Consider the following 16063-nt stretch of genomic DNA (forward strand, 5'->3'; position numbering starts at 1 on the left):
AGCTCATTTTAATGTGAGTAATAGCAGCTAGGTTAGCTCATTTTAATGTGAGTCATAACGGCTAGGTTAACTCATTTTAATGTGAGTTATAACAGCTAGGTTAGCTCATTTTAATGCGAGTACTAACAGCTAGGTTAGCTCATTTTAATGTGAGTACTAACAGCTAGGTTAGCTCATTTTAATGCGAGTACTAACAGCTAGGTTAGCTCATTTTAATGTGAGTAATAGCAGCTAGGTTAGCTCATTTTAATGTGAGTCATAACGGCTAGGTTAACTCATTTTAATGTGAGTTATAACAGCTAGGTTAGCTCATTTTAATGTGAGTAATAGCAGCTAGGTTAGCTCATTTTAATGCGAGTACTAACAGCTAGGTTAGCTCATTTTAATGCGAGTACTAACAGCTAGGTTAGCTCATTTTAATGTGAGTCATAACAGCTAGGTTAGCTCATTTTAATGTGAGTCATAACAGCTAGGTTAGCTCATTTTGCTCATTTTAATGTGACTCATAACAGCTAGGATAGCTCATTTTAATGCGAGTACTAACAGCTAGGTTAGCTCATTTTAATGTGAGTCATAACAGCTAGGTTAGCTCATTTTAATGTGAGTCATAACAGCTAGGTTAGCTCATTTTGCTCATTTTAATGTGACTCATAACAGCTAGGATAGCTCATTTTAATGTGAGTAATAACAGCTAGGTTAGCTAATTTTGCTGATTTTAATGTGAGTCATAACAGCTAGGTTAGCTCATTTTAATATGAGTAATAACAGCTAGGTTAGCTCATTTTAATGTGAGTAATAACAGCTAGGTTAGCTCATTTTAATGTGAGTAACAACAGCTAGGTTAGCTAATTTAAAGAAGGCTAGAGTTAACTATGGACGCAGCTTTTAATGTGAGTGTAGCAGACTATTTCAGCTATCTATGAACGGAAAACGGAAATATGGGCTAATCATTTTTTAATGAATAAAATCATAACAACCTAGTCACTATACATTATCCCTTACTTAAAGAACACCCTACAACCTAGAATCCAGAAACCCAGAACCAAGTATTCACCTTGGCCATGATATAAAACGCAATAATACATAATAAAATACTATAATACATACTGTATTATACATACAAGACAAAACTAACAAAGTGAAATTATAAAATTAGGAATGATATCACACCACACAGTCTGCCTCAGTTTGGCAGAATTTTTCTGACAGTTTTCTTTTATGTAAGCTCATGTAAGTCTTTTTGTGACCTTGTAAAGAGCAGAGAGCATAAAAACAATCTCATCACACTGTTCGCTGATAGTTCTGGAGCTTTCACTCGTTTCATGAAATAAAAAAATGATTCGCAGCAAATTGTAATTAAAGGTACGGCCAAATGCAACAGTGGGTCGCATAAATATGTCACCCACATGCGTGTGAAGGGCAAACAAAGTGCTAAAATACAAAATGAATTTGTGACTGTATTTTCACTTTGAGTCACATGCTCGTTCCTGTGGCATCAGTCTTGGCGAAGAGCACAGCGTTTATGTTAGCTGACATCATGAAGTTGTCAGAGCGCATTTACTCAAGGCTTCCTAAGCTTAAACGCAGGAAGATATGTCAGTCCCCATGAGTACAACCTCTAGCCTTTTTCCCTATAAATGTTTCATGAAGCTGTTATGTCATGTTCTTGTAGTTCCCTACAGCGTCTTTCACAGCATCCTGAGTGATGCTGGTGATGAATTTGTCACGTTACGAGGTATTTTTTTTAAAAATCCAAATGCTGCAAACGAGCGAGGAGGGAGAATAAAATAAAGACACGGGCGAGCACACTTGAAACTGGGAGTTGGGCAAGAAAAAAAAGTGGGTCAGAAAGTGAAAGAAAGTTATGAGTGAGCAATGAAATCAGGTGGAAAATGTCAAGAAAACAGCAGAGGGAGGAAGAGATGGGTCGTGAAGTGCTGTGGCCATTTGCCTGTGATGCTCAAAGGCTTCTGTGTAACCTCACCTCAAGCTGCCAGACCCTGTGTTTTCTCCCCCTGTACTCAAATGACAGCAGACATCAACCTCACACACACACACACACACACACACCATTACTCTTCTATTGTTGTGGCAGAGGGCCCTAATGGAGCTTCCCATTTGAGTGCAGATACACACACACACTCTGTTTCCTAAGTACACACACGCAGATTGACAGCTAGTCCCTAGGCCACTGCTGCTACGCATGATTGATGGCAATGTTCCGTGGAGAATGCATGAGGCAGGGCGGCAGTGATTCAGGGACGGGGAGCTGCACAGTTTAGGTAAGGAAACACTCCATTGAGTTGTGGAGGAAGAGAACAGAACGTACAGGAGGAGCGGGATGCTACATGGCTGTCAGTCAACCAGACAGACAGACTGAGAGAAAAAGAGGGGAAGGACAGTGTCTTTAATTAAACTTAAAAAATCCACAGGAAGGGACAACTTCTGTTCACAGTAAATAAAATAAACACCCACTCTTTTCTACCACCCACATGCTCGCACACTCAGTCATTTTCAACACACTCACACCTTCCCTAACCAGCCCCCAAGGAACAAAAAAACCATCAAAAAATGACAACAATTAACAAAACGCTGCAGTGAACTAATTTTGTGCACATCACACCCCATATCAGACTTCATGGAAATCAAGTCCCTTCAGATCCAGCACCTGTTTACGACTATAACACCCTAACAGTTTACAGAGCATATACAGTAAACCCAAACGCACTTAAAAATATGTCAAAATATTCCACCTTGTGCCAAGGTCACACAATCCCGACCCCCTTTCCTGACCAGAACTAGAGCCCCATAGAGAGATGACAAACTCTCTAACCCTTCAATGTCAATGACCAGCATGCATTACACATTGTGGCCGGAGGCTCACCAACCCCTTAGAAAGAGAAACACAAGTTCAAGCCTGTGCTTTCCTCTGCTGAAAATCAGTGAATTGAGAATTTTAACTTGAAGGCCAACTAAACGCAGCAGAAGCCAATGTCACACTTTTGCTACCCCAACTGGCAGCTAAGGATGGCTGAGTTTTTGAGAGCTTGAAGGACTCATGTAGAGTGATATCCGCATTTTGAACAATCCTCAAAAAAAGGAACCTTTTTCATAGTTGCTGTTCGCCGTGGAGTATGTAAGGCCAGTTTGCAGATTTTCAACCTCAGTCCTATCATGCTATTATGGGGAGCTAATGCCATTGTGGTAGAAAAAAAATGTGGACGCCATCCGCTTATCAATGGGCCCTGGAAAACCTCCGCCAGGCGACGTAAAACGCCTCATCTGGCGGAGGCCAGGGAGCTTGCTAAACTACGCTTCCTCAATCTAGGACGCCCGCCTCCGATGTCATGTCTCGTTCAAAATCGTCAGGTTTGAAATGTAGACTGCAGACCCGAAGATATTTTCAACAATCCACCGGTATATTCTCGTCATATTTTGGATTCTGTACCGCTCTGAGCCATTGCCTGCAGCGATCAATGTCCTTGACTGGAAAACGGTAGTATTTCACTCCAGTGTCTCTTGATGGGCCGTTCCTTTCAGAGGGAGGGGTGCAATGCACGCTGGGTGTTGTAGGAATGTAGAGTGGGCGAAGCCACGAGCTGTTTGTACAACTTTCTCCACAGCTATGGCGCCAATTTCAAATATTATTGCTTCTAACGATTACAGAGAACACCAGCTTTGACTGACAGGGGCTTTTTCCAGGGGTGAATTGCTCCTATTTGGCAAGATCAGCTGTCATTGGACAGAAATTTAAATCAGTTAATGAGAAAACACCTGAGAATACGACAAATATATTCCTGTTGTAACAGTGTTTTAATGTGAAATTGTGATAATCCTTATTTGATTAGCTTTGTAAGGAGGTTTCCTTAATGTTAATGCCTGTTTTCCTCTGTTTGTTTGCTTTCCTTCATGTGTACTTTAGGAAATCCACGTAGAGTGCTTTGGGTTTTTTAATAGGAGAATCAAAAACGGTTGTTACCCATGAGCCTTTAAGCCTACTGTGTGAATTTGGCTTTAACGCTCACTTGAATCTAGAAGAATCGGTGGCAAAAGTACATGGTTTATAAAGTATTATTTTAAAGTAAAACAAAAGTGTTCACATCAACAGACAAAGCTAATCCTTTCTTTGTAAAGTAATCATGTGGCTTTTAAACAGCGGCTCCACCTGCGTGCATTAGTAAATGTGATGACACATACGTCCCAGATAGCCAATCGTCTACAGCTGGCTCCCTTTGTCACGGTTGTAACTCTTGATTTTCCTCGCTGACGGTTGCTTTCCTTTTTAGACTGTTTGCCTTCATCTGAGCGTCGAATTTGTTTCCTTTTCTTTTTTTGTTCAGCCATAGCAGATTACCGTTTCCTCGCAACGTTTACAGAAACCGGAAGTGCAGCTGCTTAGCTCCGCCTATCTTCTCTGACAGACCAACCACTGCTCAGTGATGGAAAACACGTCACTAACTGGGCGCCGCTTGAGATTTTCCAGTCCATAAAAATATGATATACTGCAAATGTAAAGACTTTCATCAGTTGGCCGTAGGCTCAATCACCATTGGTTTACCTCATTCAGTGATAGTGACTTAACAGACATTTATTTAAATGAAAAAGTTGGCGATTGTTACTTTGAACAGCGGCTCCACCTGCACACATTATTAAACATAATGACTTTCAAATTATTTAATGAAGGAAATCCAAGAAAAATGAGAGAAAACAGTAAATAATGACTTCCCTCTATCCAACTCTCAATCCTGCAATATTGATTTGTCCCACGTGCCATTGAAAGCAGCATGAGGTGAGCAGATAGAGTGAGACACACAGCTATAGTATGTCCGCAGGAGGACACCGTAACACTTCACAGACACGTGCTCCGTTCCTCTCTCATCCCCTCATCTCATCCATTCATTCTCCATTTCTGTCCCCTTAAGAGGGTCACTGTGAATAATTGAGCCTTTTTACAATGAAATATTGACAATAAAGACTGTGTCATATGCATTTAAGTGGCCTTCCTGCCTCTCGTGATGTCATGGTGTCATAAATCATGCATGACTCTGAAAGAATGTTTTTTTCTGCCAGGTTAGGCAGCAAGAGCCACGACTGTGTCCCAGTCCCTTGTGCAGGTTCGAGGGACAAAGCAATTACTTGTCTCGCTCTGAGATTTAGCAGAAATGCATTATTGCAATTATTGCACTGCTTCATCTCACACATGTTTTGTAATAACTGTTGGTGACTGAATTATTGTCCTGAAATTGGGAGCAACTAATCGAGGGAAAAACAAAGATCTGGCATGTGACTTCGTTGATGAAGGATGAAAGACTAACATTGGGAAGTCATCAGAAACATGAGCTACTCCCTTGTCAAAGCAATTTAGTGCTGTGTAAATGAATGCCCGCAAATGTGTTTGTGTCTGTCACTGTAATATTATTTATGCTTGCAGGCCTTTGCTCACATCACTCGGCGCTTAAAAAACAGACGGTTTCGCTTGATCGCAGTCCTTTTAACTACTTTTTCATCTTTGGAATAGATTTTGAACTCTTGTCCTGGCATGAGGCGCGTGTAAAAACATCCATACTGCAGTCATGTTGGGAGCCCAATCTGCACATAGCAGTTTGGGCTCTGTAGTTAGTTGACGAACCCTGCGCTGCGTTTTTTGTGAATTCAACCCGCTCTTTTTCTCTTTAATCTTCAGACTATCGCCCACCCCCCATGATGCCCCCCAACCGAGGAGGCGGAGGAGGAGGAGGAGGAGGAGGTTCAATCGGTGGTGGTGGTGGCGGTTCCTCTTCTTCATCTACCAGCCGCACCACCACCACTCGTTCTCCTCCCTACTACACCACCCCGCGACCTCTCCTAACAACCTCCCCCGGCCAGCGTTATCGAACCACCACCACGGTCCGACAGCCCGTCCTGGTTCCTGCCGGGGGCTCGTCATCCGACACCAACCAGATTCCCGACACCAACCAGAAAGCAGGAGGACGCTCCCCTCCGGTGCAGGTTCCTCCAGCGGCCCCACAGCCTCCTGCCTTGCCTCCTCAAGACTTCTGCAGTCCGAGGGTGACAGCGGACATATCATGGCCCCGGACGCAGCAGGGTCAGACAGCCAAGCAGCCGTGCCCTGTAGGGACACTGGGTAAGGAAGCTGCATGTGGAAATAACAAGGCATGGTTGACACATCCTTATACATAAAGTCCAGTAATGTTCATCATCACAGTCACAATCTGGACTAAATGTTGTAGTTGGAAGATCTGACGTGCTCCAAAGTCAGACATACTGTGTACGGTACATTACGACACACACACACACACACCTATTTTAATAAATTAGCTCACATTACAAAGGCTATTCTTCCATCCTACCATCCCCACACACACACACACACACACACACACGCACACACAAGCTGCTAAGTAAACCCCAGGCACCTCAAGGGGTCTCTGTGTCTCCCGGTGAATGTCAGCGCTGTCTCACCCTGTTTGTTTTGCCTGTCTTCCAGGCGTGGCCACATACGTGTGCGTGCCCCACGTGGGCTACTGGGATCCCCAAGGCCCCGACCTCAGCAACTGCACGTCGCCCTGGGTCAACCACATCATGCAGAAAGTAAGCCTGAATGCCGGCCCCTCGTGCTTCCCATTGAGCCCGAGTTTAAGGCTACACGCTATGGATATAGACCTTGAGCAATTTCTCACGCATGAAGACTCCTTGACCACAGGGGAAGATTTAGGCCATGCATCCATCTACATTTGTTAACCCTAACTCATGTTTGATATCTGAGGGATTTTATTCAGCTGTAGGGGGATGGTAATGTCCAATCAGGTCATTCACTCACACTGTGCTGTTATTATAATAGGATAACATTGTGGTAGGCTAATTTGCGTACAGTGCTTTTGCCGGAAAACATTATTATGTTGGGTTCTTTATGATGCTTTTATTCTGGAAAGTGCTGTTAAAGTGTTTTTTTAACGTCCTACAGTTTCAGTGTACGTCTCACATCATATCTCACAAGAGCTTTAGGGGTTTTCTTTATAAGACAAAAATGGAAAACCAACATCACAGTAGAAGTAGGAGGTTTTTCTCCTATTATTATACGTTGCACCAACACAAATAACCTCATCAATCTTGTCATAGTTATGCTCTCCATCCCATCCCTGTTCCTGCTCTCTCACTCCATCTGTGTTCACCTCTCTGCCCTTCGTCTCCTGTCCTTTTCCATCTGTCTATTCCCCTGTCTTAACTCTTTTACTGACTTTCCCTCCTCTTCTCACCTCATGTGACTCTTGTATATTTAACTTCCAATCTCTCTCCTTCTTTAACTTTATTCCTTTCCCAGCTTCGGTCGGGCGAGACGGCAGCCATCGTGGCGAGGGAGCTGGCAGAGCAAACCAAAGGGCTCCTGCGTCCCGGCGACGTGCCCTCAACAGTGCGTGCCATGGCCCAACTGGTCGAACTTCTGGATGTACAGCTGAGGAACCTCACCCCTGGGGGCAAGGACAGCGCCGCCCGCAGCCTCACCAAGGTACTGCAGCCGGGGGACAAATGGGTCAATGTTAAAGATTTTTCTTGCAGGCGCTGGGGGAAGGATTCAAAATAAAGGACAGACAGTGAAGAGAAAAAGGGATGAGGGAGGAAAAAGAGGACTAAGCTCAGCGATCAGTGTTTTTGTCTTACACTCATTCTTCAGGGGTTAGAGAAGCCTCTCTGTGCAGAGTTTGATGGAGAACTATACATAACACTGTAGAGTTTCCGATGAAATATAGCTGCTTTTAGACATATTTTATCCTCCTCTGCGTGTGTGTCTTTATAACAAGTTTTGCTCAGCATTATGGGAGATAGATAACCGCTTTTAGTCTTTGGCAGAGTTCCTCAACTCTTTTTCGGATCAGGACTGAAATTTAATAAAACTGTGCCTCGCTCTGGGAGATCTTCCCATTAAACATGCAGCACTTGGGATGAAAACTTGGGACACGTTTTTACGTCATAGCTCATTGTTTAATGAACTTCAGCCTTTGAGCTGCAGCTATGAAGATGCTGTCGACAAGCTGGCTTGAGTGCTTACTTCAGGGTTACATTATTGGAAACTTGATCCTGAGTATACAAAGGATCTGTTTTACTGCTCCGGCAGCGAAGGAAAGAATTTAGTTCTGTACTTTGTTCATGTAGGCATTCAATTAAAGTGAGTTAAATCATTGGGGAACTGCTGACTGGCTGGCTTGGCCGCCTAATGACTGACGGACGGGGTGCAGGACTGTTCTGTGATTGTCTCTGCTGTGGTCAACAGTGATAGGCGGGCTTTAGCAGCCAGATTGACAGCTAACGCCACCTCTTATACAGTCACTGCCTTTTTTTCCCCTCAGCCGTACCCTCTGAAACACTTCTCTGCCTCTTTGTGTCCCACTTTCACACTCTTTACATCTCCTGTGCTCCCTCTTTAAGTAATTCATTAACACGTGTGCAGTGAATACTGGAGAACGTGCAAGTGGGATCAATTAATCTGTGTTTTGCTGTTGACCAAATGGCCTGTTAAAGGTTGAATGTGTGGGGAGAAAAAAAAAGTCCTCCACAGAAGAGGGAAAAGGCATTCCTGCTGATTTCAATAATGGCCCAATTATATAAAACTAATTGAGTAATATGCCGGCTTGTTATGCAAATTTTTGTTAGGAAATCGAATGTGACCAATCACGCACGAGTGGCATTGTAATTAATGCCATCAATTCACTTGACGGTAGATGCAGAGAATGAGTCAAAAGGGAACGGAGGAACAGAGGAAATTATGAAAACAATCAGCAGGAATAAGGGAAGGGAGAAGTTCACAGCCGAATGAGGAGAATAACAATATATTTCAGCCACCGAATCTCTTTTTGTGCAATGTTAATAAAGTGGGTGTGACTGCGTTTGTGCTCCCAGGTGTGTGCGTGTGTGTGATCGAGAGGTGTTATATCGCTAACAAATGAATTGCTTCAATTTGCAGCTTCAGAAGAGAGAAAGGTCCTGCAGGTTTTTCACACAGGTATTTCCGCTTCCTGGTATCGTTGATTACTTTGCCACACCATAATCCCATTTTTTTTTTTTTTGGTTCACACTCAGCATGTAATCCGCATGTGCTTGTGTGATCGGAAATTGCAACGGCTCGACGTAGAATTTCAATTCTGCGCTGCAGCAGTTGTCTTATGATTTGCATCCAAACCCTTTGAGGAGGACGGCCATTTATAATCATGTCTATTCTGGTGCTGAGCTGGAGTCTGCTAACAAAGTTTGAGTCTCCTCAAAAGGTTCGCTGACATCCCTTTGTTTTCAATCTCTTTTTTTTTTAACATTCAAAATCAATGGTACTGATAAGAGGCTTTGATCAATAGCAATAATAGCTCGTCTATTTCGCAGTTTTGTCTGCAGAATTGTAAACAGACCTGCCTGCAACCAAATGACTTACAATCCATCTCCATTCGATGAAAAGCCCTCTCCGCTGCTGCATGAGAGAAAGAACTGAGCATGATGGATATTCTGTTGCATATTGCTCGGTCACGGCCTTTAAAATAATACCAGCTTGTGATCGTGCCTCAGTCTTTACTCGTTTGTCGTCCATGTTGCTCTGCTTGTGTTGGTGTTTGTTCATGTGGATGCCATGAGTACGTATGTTTCTGATCAGCTAAAACCCCCATTCAGGAACATCAAAGGACCTCACCTTCCTCATCCGTGTGCTGTAGATGGACCGCAAAGTCTCCCTTTTTCTCTCTCTGCTTCCTCCGACACACACGCACGCACACCCACACACACACGCACCCTTGATGGGCTAGCTCTTTTTCTCCTGATGCAGCCTTTTTTCCACTCTCCCCTGAAAAGTCTTAACGTCAGCACCAGTCAGCAATGTCACATCATAGAACATGGCTTAGGAATATATGCAAGCTGACACACACACACACACACACACGCATGCACGCGCTTGTGCATGCTCCAAATATATAAATATATTTTCAACAATGATCCCATGCCTTCACATCAAAACAGTCAGACATTTTGATGCGTCTCCTTAATCCAATAAAGTCTGCAGAGACGCTTCAGAGAGCGGCTGCTTTCAGACAGCTAGTTACAGGTAAAATGTTGCACCACACACCTTTGGGTGCTGCAGGGGGCTGCGAGTGATCGATTATATAATTAGCCTTAGTAATGTGAAACAAAATTATACCAACAGTCCTCTTCTTGGCCAGATAGAAATGTGTATGATTAGGGATGTGGTGTGGTGCTGCCCTCTCCTCGTTAATTATCTACAGCACTAATTGTCAAGTGAGGAGAGTGGGCAGGAGGTTTGGGTTCTTAATAGAGACAAAAAATAATTGAATTCTCTCACTCTTTCTCCTTCCCTCTCTCTCGCTCTTCAACCCTCCTCCCTTCCCTCCCTTCGTTTGGGGAGCTGGGGACTCGTTTCATGTATACTAAATTGGCAATTTATTCATGATGAAGTTGGTGGTGTGGAGAAGCTTTGATGCTGTAGGGTGGATTGATGGAGGGAGGGTTGAGTCTGCAAGGTGGAAACTGAGAAAGAGGGAGAAAGAGGGAGGAAGGGAGGGATCAGAAATTAAACGGAGAAAGAGATGGGAGTCACAGAAACAGAAATGGAGTGTGAGAGACAGAGAAAGACAATAAAGGGGGCAGTGAGGAGACAGCGATGCTCAATGACAATGTCTAATTTGCCCTCTATTTATGGATGGCGGGTCAGAGCACGGCATGCTGTGAATTTAAAGCCTGATTTAGCTGCAGACTCGTCCTGTCAGGGAAGACAAACTCCAACAACAGCTGACAGATAAGCCTGCTTCTCTGATAAAAACATTTTCAAAACATGCACTTTCTCGGAGTTCATCCGAGCGAGCGAAAGAGGGGAAAAAAAATCAATTCTTTCTTTTACTCCATACTTCCAACATCCCAACTCATGTCTCAAAGTGCGCCCTGGTGTGCGTGAGTACCCACATACTGTACGTCGTCCATGCACACGTGCTTGTGCGTGTGCCTGGATGTAGCTTGGAGTAGTAGAACAGCCCAGCTCTAGTCTGTCTTGCCGCTGCTGTTTACGCTGGATTACCCCAACGCTTCAAAGCATCTCACTTCTGCCCCATTTACTGGTGTGTGTGTGTGTATGTGTGTGCGTGCACGCTGTGGGTACTTGCACACACATGCGCGTGCCTCCCCTATAATACATAGTCACACACACACACACACACACACACACACAAATGACACCCTTATCTGTCTCTGCAGAGTCTCTACCCTCTTTGAAGACCCCTAAAAAACCTGTCTCCATTTTAGCCCTCAAGTCCTCTTACTTGCGCGGAAAGAAATGTCACCATCGGCACAAGAGCTTACAGGCACACACACACACACACACGCACACACTCAGAGACACACAAACACATTTATTCCATCTTTGAGTTTCTGATGTGGAGATGTCTGGACCTCAAGGAAATCACACCCCTTCTTCTCCTTACCTATCTCTCTCCTCCGCAGATGCAATCTCGGCGCCAGCGAATTAACTTTCAATGAAAAAATTATACGAAATTGAAAATGTTAGATAATCAAAAGTTCAATAAAAAGCAATGAAAAGTTTAATGAGAGTAGAAAAGGGGGGTTATCTGAAGCACATCAAAGTGAGTGTTGAGAGCAGCCCCACAAGCGTGATCGAATAGAAAGCAGTGCCACCGCTGTCCTATCTGTCGTGCCTACAGAGCCTCCTCTCCTCTGTCTCTCTCTCTGTTGCCTGGACCGCTACTGTAAAGCAAGTGGAGCAGAATGATGCACTGCAATGCTTCCCCCAGCCCCTTGTGCACACCCTCAAACACACACATGCACACACACACACACACACACACACATTTTAATGCCAGCACTCTGCCCAGCACAAATGCATCACATCCACCATGCAAACACACACACCTGCGCATTAAACAAATGCACTGCCACATTGTATTTATGGCATGTATATGTCAGAGCATATGGACCCAGTCAGGCACACATCCAATGCAGCACAAGGACCACAGAGAAGGTATTATTTCCACAACACAAGCAGCTGACAGGAAAAGCTAGTTTCATATAACTTGGGTCCTATTTTCATTCCTTTCTACAGTATAATAACAACCCCGGCCAAGATAATTGCAGCGTTCTTAAGATGCTGAAACTTTTCAAATGTTCAACAGGGCAAGAAACCAAAGCAGTCAGACGATCATTAATGTTTTAAACAAATCCACACTTTACAAACAGATTTCCTCGTGCAACTTTGGATGCTAGTTTTGGATGCTGCTCCCTTTCAGATTCAACTCCAAATACAGCTGTTAAGATAATCTGGATAAAATGTTGTCTTGTTGGAGGGATTCAGCTAATTACTATTTTAATTGTTGATTAAACTACAAATTATTTTTAAGATTGGTTAATCGCAACTGTTTATTTGCCACAAAAATGTCAGAATATAGCGTGAAATAGCCATAACAGTTTCCATTTGCACATCGTAATGTGTTCAAATTGCATGTTTTATCCGACCAATATTCCAAAATTATACAATTTACAATGATACAAAACAGAAGCTCGAATCATTATAAAACTGTTAATTGTGGTCTTTCAACTGTTGGGATGGTTCATTACATTTTCAATTATTGTGGTAATTATTTTCAGATTAGCCAATTGCTTGTTTTTTTAGTAAAATGTCAAAAAAAAATTGCCCAAAGCAATTTCCTCGAGCAAAAGTAACGTCTGTGTCTCATAATTTGCCCACAACTAAAATATATCCAGTATACCATCACACAATATAAGGAAAAGCAGAACATCCCAACATTTAAGAAGCTGCAACCAACCAACCAACCACAGGACTATCAGCTTGAATATTAAACAAGAACTGGCTATCAAAACAGTATCCAATTATTGTTTTGATTTACTTATTCATTGTAATTAACTCATGCTTTGCAATCAGGTTATTTGACCAGATGTCTTTACTTTGGTATAGTATTAAAAATGATGGGAAAAAACGACAAAAACATAAATTAAAATGAATCTCCTTTAAAGCAGCTCCAGTCATGCTTTAAGACATATCAAATTTGCTACTTGAAATAATAAATTGTGTCTGATATGTTTTTTTCAAAATACATCTGATTACCTTGTAAAAATCCTCCCAAGGCATCTCCTCCTTCTCCCTCATTAAAAATTCCTGAATCTGCATAGTCCCCGCCCACTAAGCAAACTTCCAATCGCCCCCTCTGTCGCAAAAACAAAACACATCTCTGCCATCATTTAGTGGCAACTTGTTAAAACTAATGATATGCATAGCGTCACCCCGTCCATTAACGGGATTGGCTCTTTAGGTTTGTGACATCACAAACCTGCCAATCTGAAAACGTGTTGTTCAGCCTGTCCTTGGTACACTGCACTTTAAAAGCAGACAGGCCCAGCCGTGGAGATGACTGCTTATGTTGTCCCTGATATGTCTTGTAGCACATGAAAAACACCACATGATGTTTACAAGGTTAAACACTGGATTTCCACTGGAGGGAGTCTTTAAAGGAGTATTGTAGCTTGTTGTCTTCTGTCCTGGGGAATGAAACGATGGATATAGAAGCAGGTTTTCTTGTGTACAGTAGATGTATGCATGTGAGTGCGTCATATCCACTCCTGCTTATTCTGGTTGTTTGCTGAAGCAGTGGATTAATTAGTTTTTGTTTACACATAGCCCTCCCAAACTCATCTGATATGCATCCCAGCTAATTAATTGCTAGCGCTAAAAGAGGACATAATATTATCATATTAGCTTGTTGGCTAAGCACCCATTTCATGTGTGATATACTGTATCTATGTGGATATCACACCCCCAAAATAAACAGGTAGGATTAGCTCTAATTCCAGGGGATAAGTGCACGTTTTGTAGCACATGCCATCAAGACTTACATGAGTCATCACCCACAGTGTTTCTCTATTGAGGACGCTTTCTCAACCCGCTGCACACATAAAGACACTGTTTACTTCTGTTGCTGTCTCCCCTCCTCCCTCCTGGTCTCCCACTTCCCTCTAACCCTGAGTGAAAGGGGCAGGGAGGAAGTCAAATGGTTGATGTGTGAATGCCAATAAACTGATGTCTCTCACTCTTCCTCCTTGCCCTTGCAATTCCCCACTGGAGACCCCCTTTGCTTGTATAATGGCACCTACGTTCCTTTTTTCCACTCCTCCATCCACCTTCCTTAAGAGCATTGAAAAAGATATGTGAGGGATAGTAGCCGAAAAGGGCGGTTTACAGTCAGAGCAAGAGAAAGAGAAAATAAAGAGACAGAAAGGAGTGTGCGATGTGTGTGTTTGATAGCACCTGTATTCGCTTTTCCGCCTGCCTTGTTCCCAGCGGACGCCTGTCACCATGGACTCACTGGACTGTTTTATCGCTCTCCCTCGGCTCTCCCCTTCTTCTTCTCCCCCTCTCTCCACCCGCTCTCTTTTCTCTCTGTTTCTTTATCTCTCCAAGGGTCTTTTAAAAGTGTGTGTGTGCGTGTGTGTGTGTGTGTATTTCTGCGAATATGTGGTGTTCATGACTGAAAATGAGGAGGTGAATTCTTAGGAGCATAAAGGAATGTGAGCCGGAGACAAAATAAGTATTGTTTCACTGAGAACATTTCATCTATGCGAGCCAACTCTTCTGCGTTCGGTAATATTTTTGGATTCAACACTGTTCTGCGCGGCTGGATATGACCCAGCAGACATTATCTGATAAAACTCTAATTTCTTCTCAATCCCTCAAGCACAAGTTTTCCAACTCCAAGATAAGACTGTTGCTTTAAAAAAAAAAAGAACCAGGTTTGGGGGTGTAGACACTTGGTGATTGCAATCAGCTAATTAGCTTAGTTTTTTTTTTCTTTCTGAACATCTGTGATGGATTTTCTATCAAAACATCCTTTATATAAGGTGCTAATGAACTTTAAAAGTGTGGCCTACAGTTTTGCAAATGCCCATTTTATTTAAGAGCTTCTGTGTTTCTGCTTTCTTTATGTCTGCATTGGAATGCTACATTTGCATCGCTAACCCTTTTTTTGTTGTCATGATTTATCAACATGATAAATGGAAAGCCATCGCATTCTGTTGCATCCCAATGACTGCTGTCTCCAGTGGTTACGGTGTGGCGATGATATTTGTACTATGAATGGATTTGCATTAATTTTCACATTAGCATCATTGACTGAGAGTGATAAAAGTGTTTGCATTGGCTTCCTCTATGTGACCTCTGTGTTTCTGCTGCTGCCCCAGGCTATGGTGGAGACTGTGAATAATTTGCTGCAGCCACGAGCCCATGCGGCGTGGAGGGAGCTGCCCACCAGCGAGCAGCTGCACTCGGCCACTCTGCTCCTTGACACCGTGGAGACCGGCGCTTTTATGTTAGCTGACAACCTCCTCAAGACGGACACTGTGCAGGAGACCACTGACAACATCCGTGAGTATTTTTTTTTGTGCCATCCAGTAGTTCCTGTCCTTCAAACTCAGTTGGACCTTAACTTTTGTTAAGTAGCCTGTTGAGATTCCCTCAAGCTAGGCACTTAACCTCCATTTGCTGTGGTGACGCTACACAGCAGCCAAGTGTTGATGGCAACAGCTGCACTGGGCAGGTTTAAGGTGTTGAATTTTTGTTTTGCGAAATATGGCTGGTCGGGAACAAAATCAATCCTACATTGATTTGACCTAACCGGAATAAAGAGTAAAAGAAGAAAGACTTTCAATCCCTTATTTGGCAGATTTGTGGTTCTTAGATTTCACCCTTTTTTATTTTACGGACCTTATAAGAAGATAAACCAGCAACGGCTGCTGTAAAGATCTAAGAATATGATGTAATATCATAGTAAGAGGCATCACTGACGGCAGGCATTACCGAACCATCCGCCTCAGATCTATGCTTTATAATACAAACGAGAAACAAGTACACTATCCAACCTCAAAGTGCGTCAAAAATAGCATCATCCTTCATGTGTGCAATGAGACACACACAGCTTCTGTACATGTGAAGGGATACTGGTAGACATGAGTGCAAGGAGGGCATGATAATGATATTTATTCAATGCATAGACAGTGA

At 43.1% G+C, this 16063-nt stretch overlaps 1 protein-coding gene across 1 annotated transcript in view; it reads left to right on the plus strand.

Annotated features, from left to right (window-relative positions):
- adgrl3.1 (adhesion G protein-coupled receptor L3.1) overlaps positions 1-16063 on the plus strand; it is a 127728-nt gene that overhangs the window by 76659 nt on the left and 35006 nt on the right. The window contains exons 7-11 of the mRNA XM_069666737.1: positions 5684-6124; positions 6488-6591; positions 7322-7507; positions 8960-8998; positions 15247-15430. Coding sequence (XP_069522838.1) covers positions 5684-6124; positions 6488-6591; positions 7322-7507; positions 8960-8998; positions 15247-15430 — 954 coding nt within the window. The remainder of the gene's footprint in view (positions 1-5683; positions 6125-6487; positions 6592-7321; positions 7508-8959; positions 8999-15246; positions 15431-16063) is intronic.

Source organism: Semicossyphus pulcher, unplaced genomic scaffold (genome assembly GCF_022749685.1).
Source record: "Semicossyphus pulcher isolate SPU_LCO1_2020_fin unplaced genomic scaffold, fSemPul1.0.p SCAF_17, whole genome shotgun sequence".
NCBI classification, from domain to species: domain Eukaryota; kingdom Metazoa; phylum Chordata; class Actinopteri; order Labriformes; family Labridae; genus Semicossyphus; species Semicossyphus pulcher.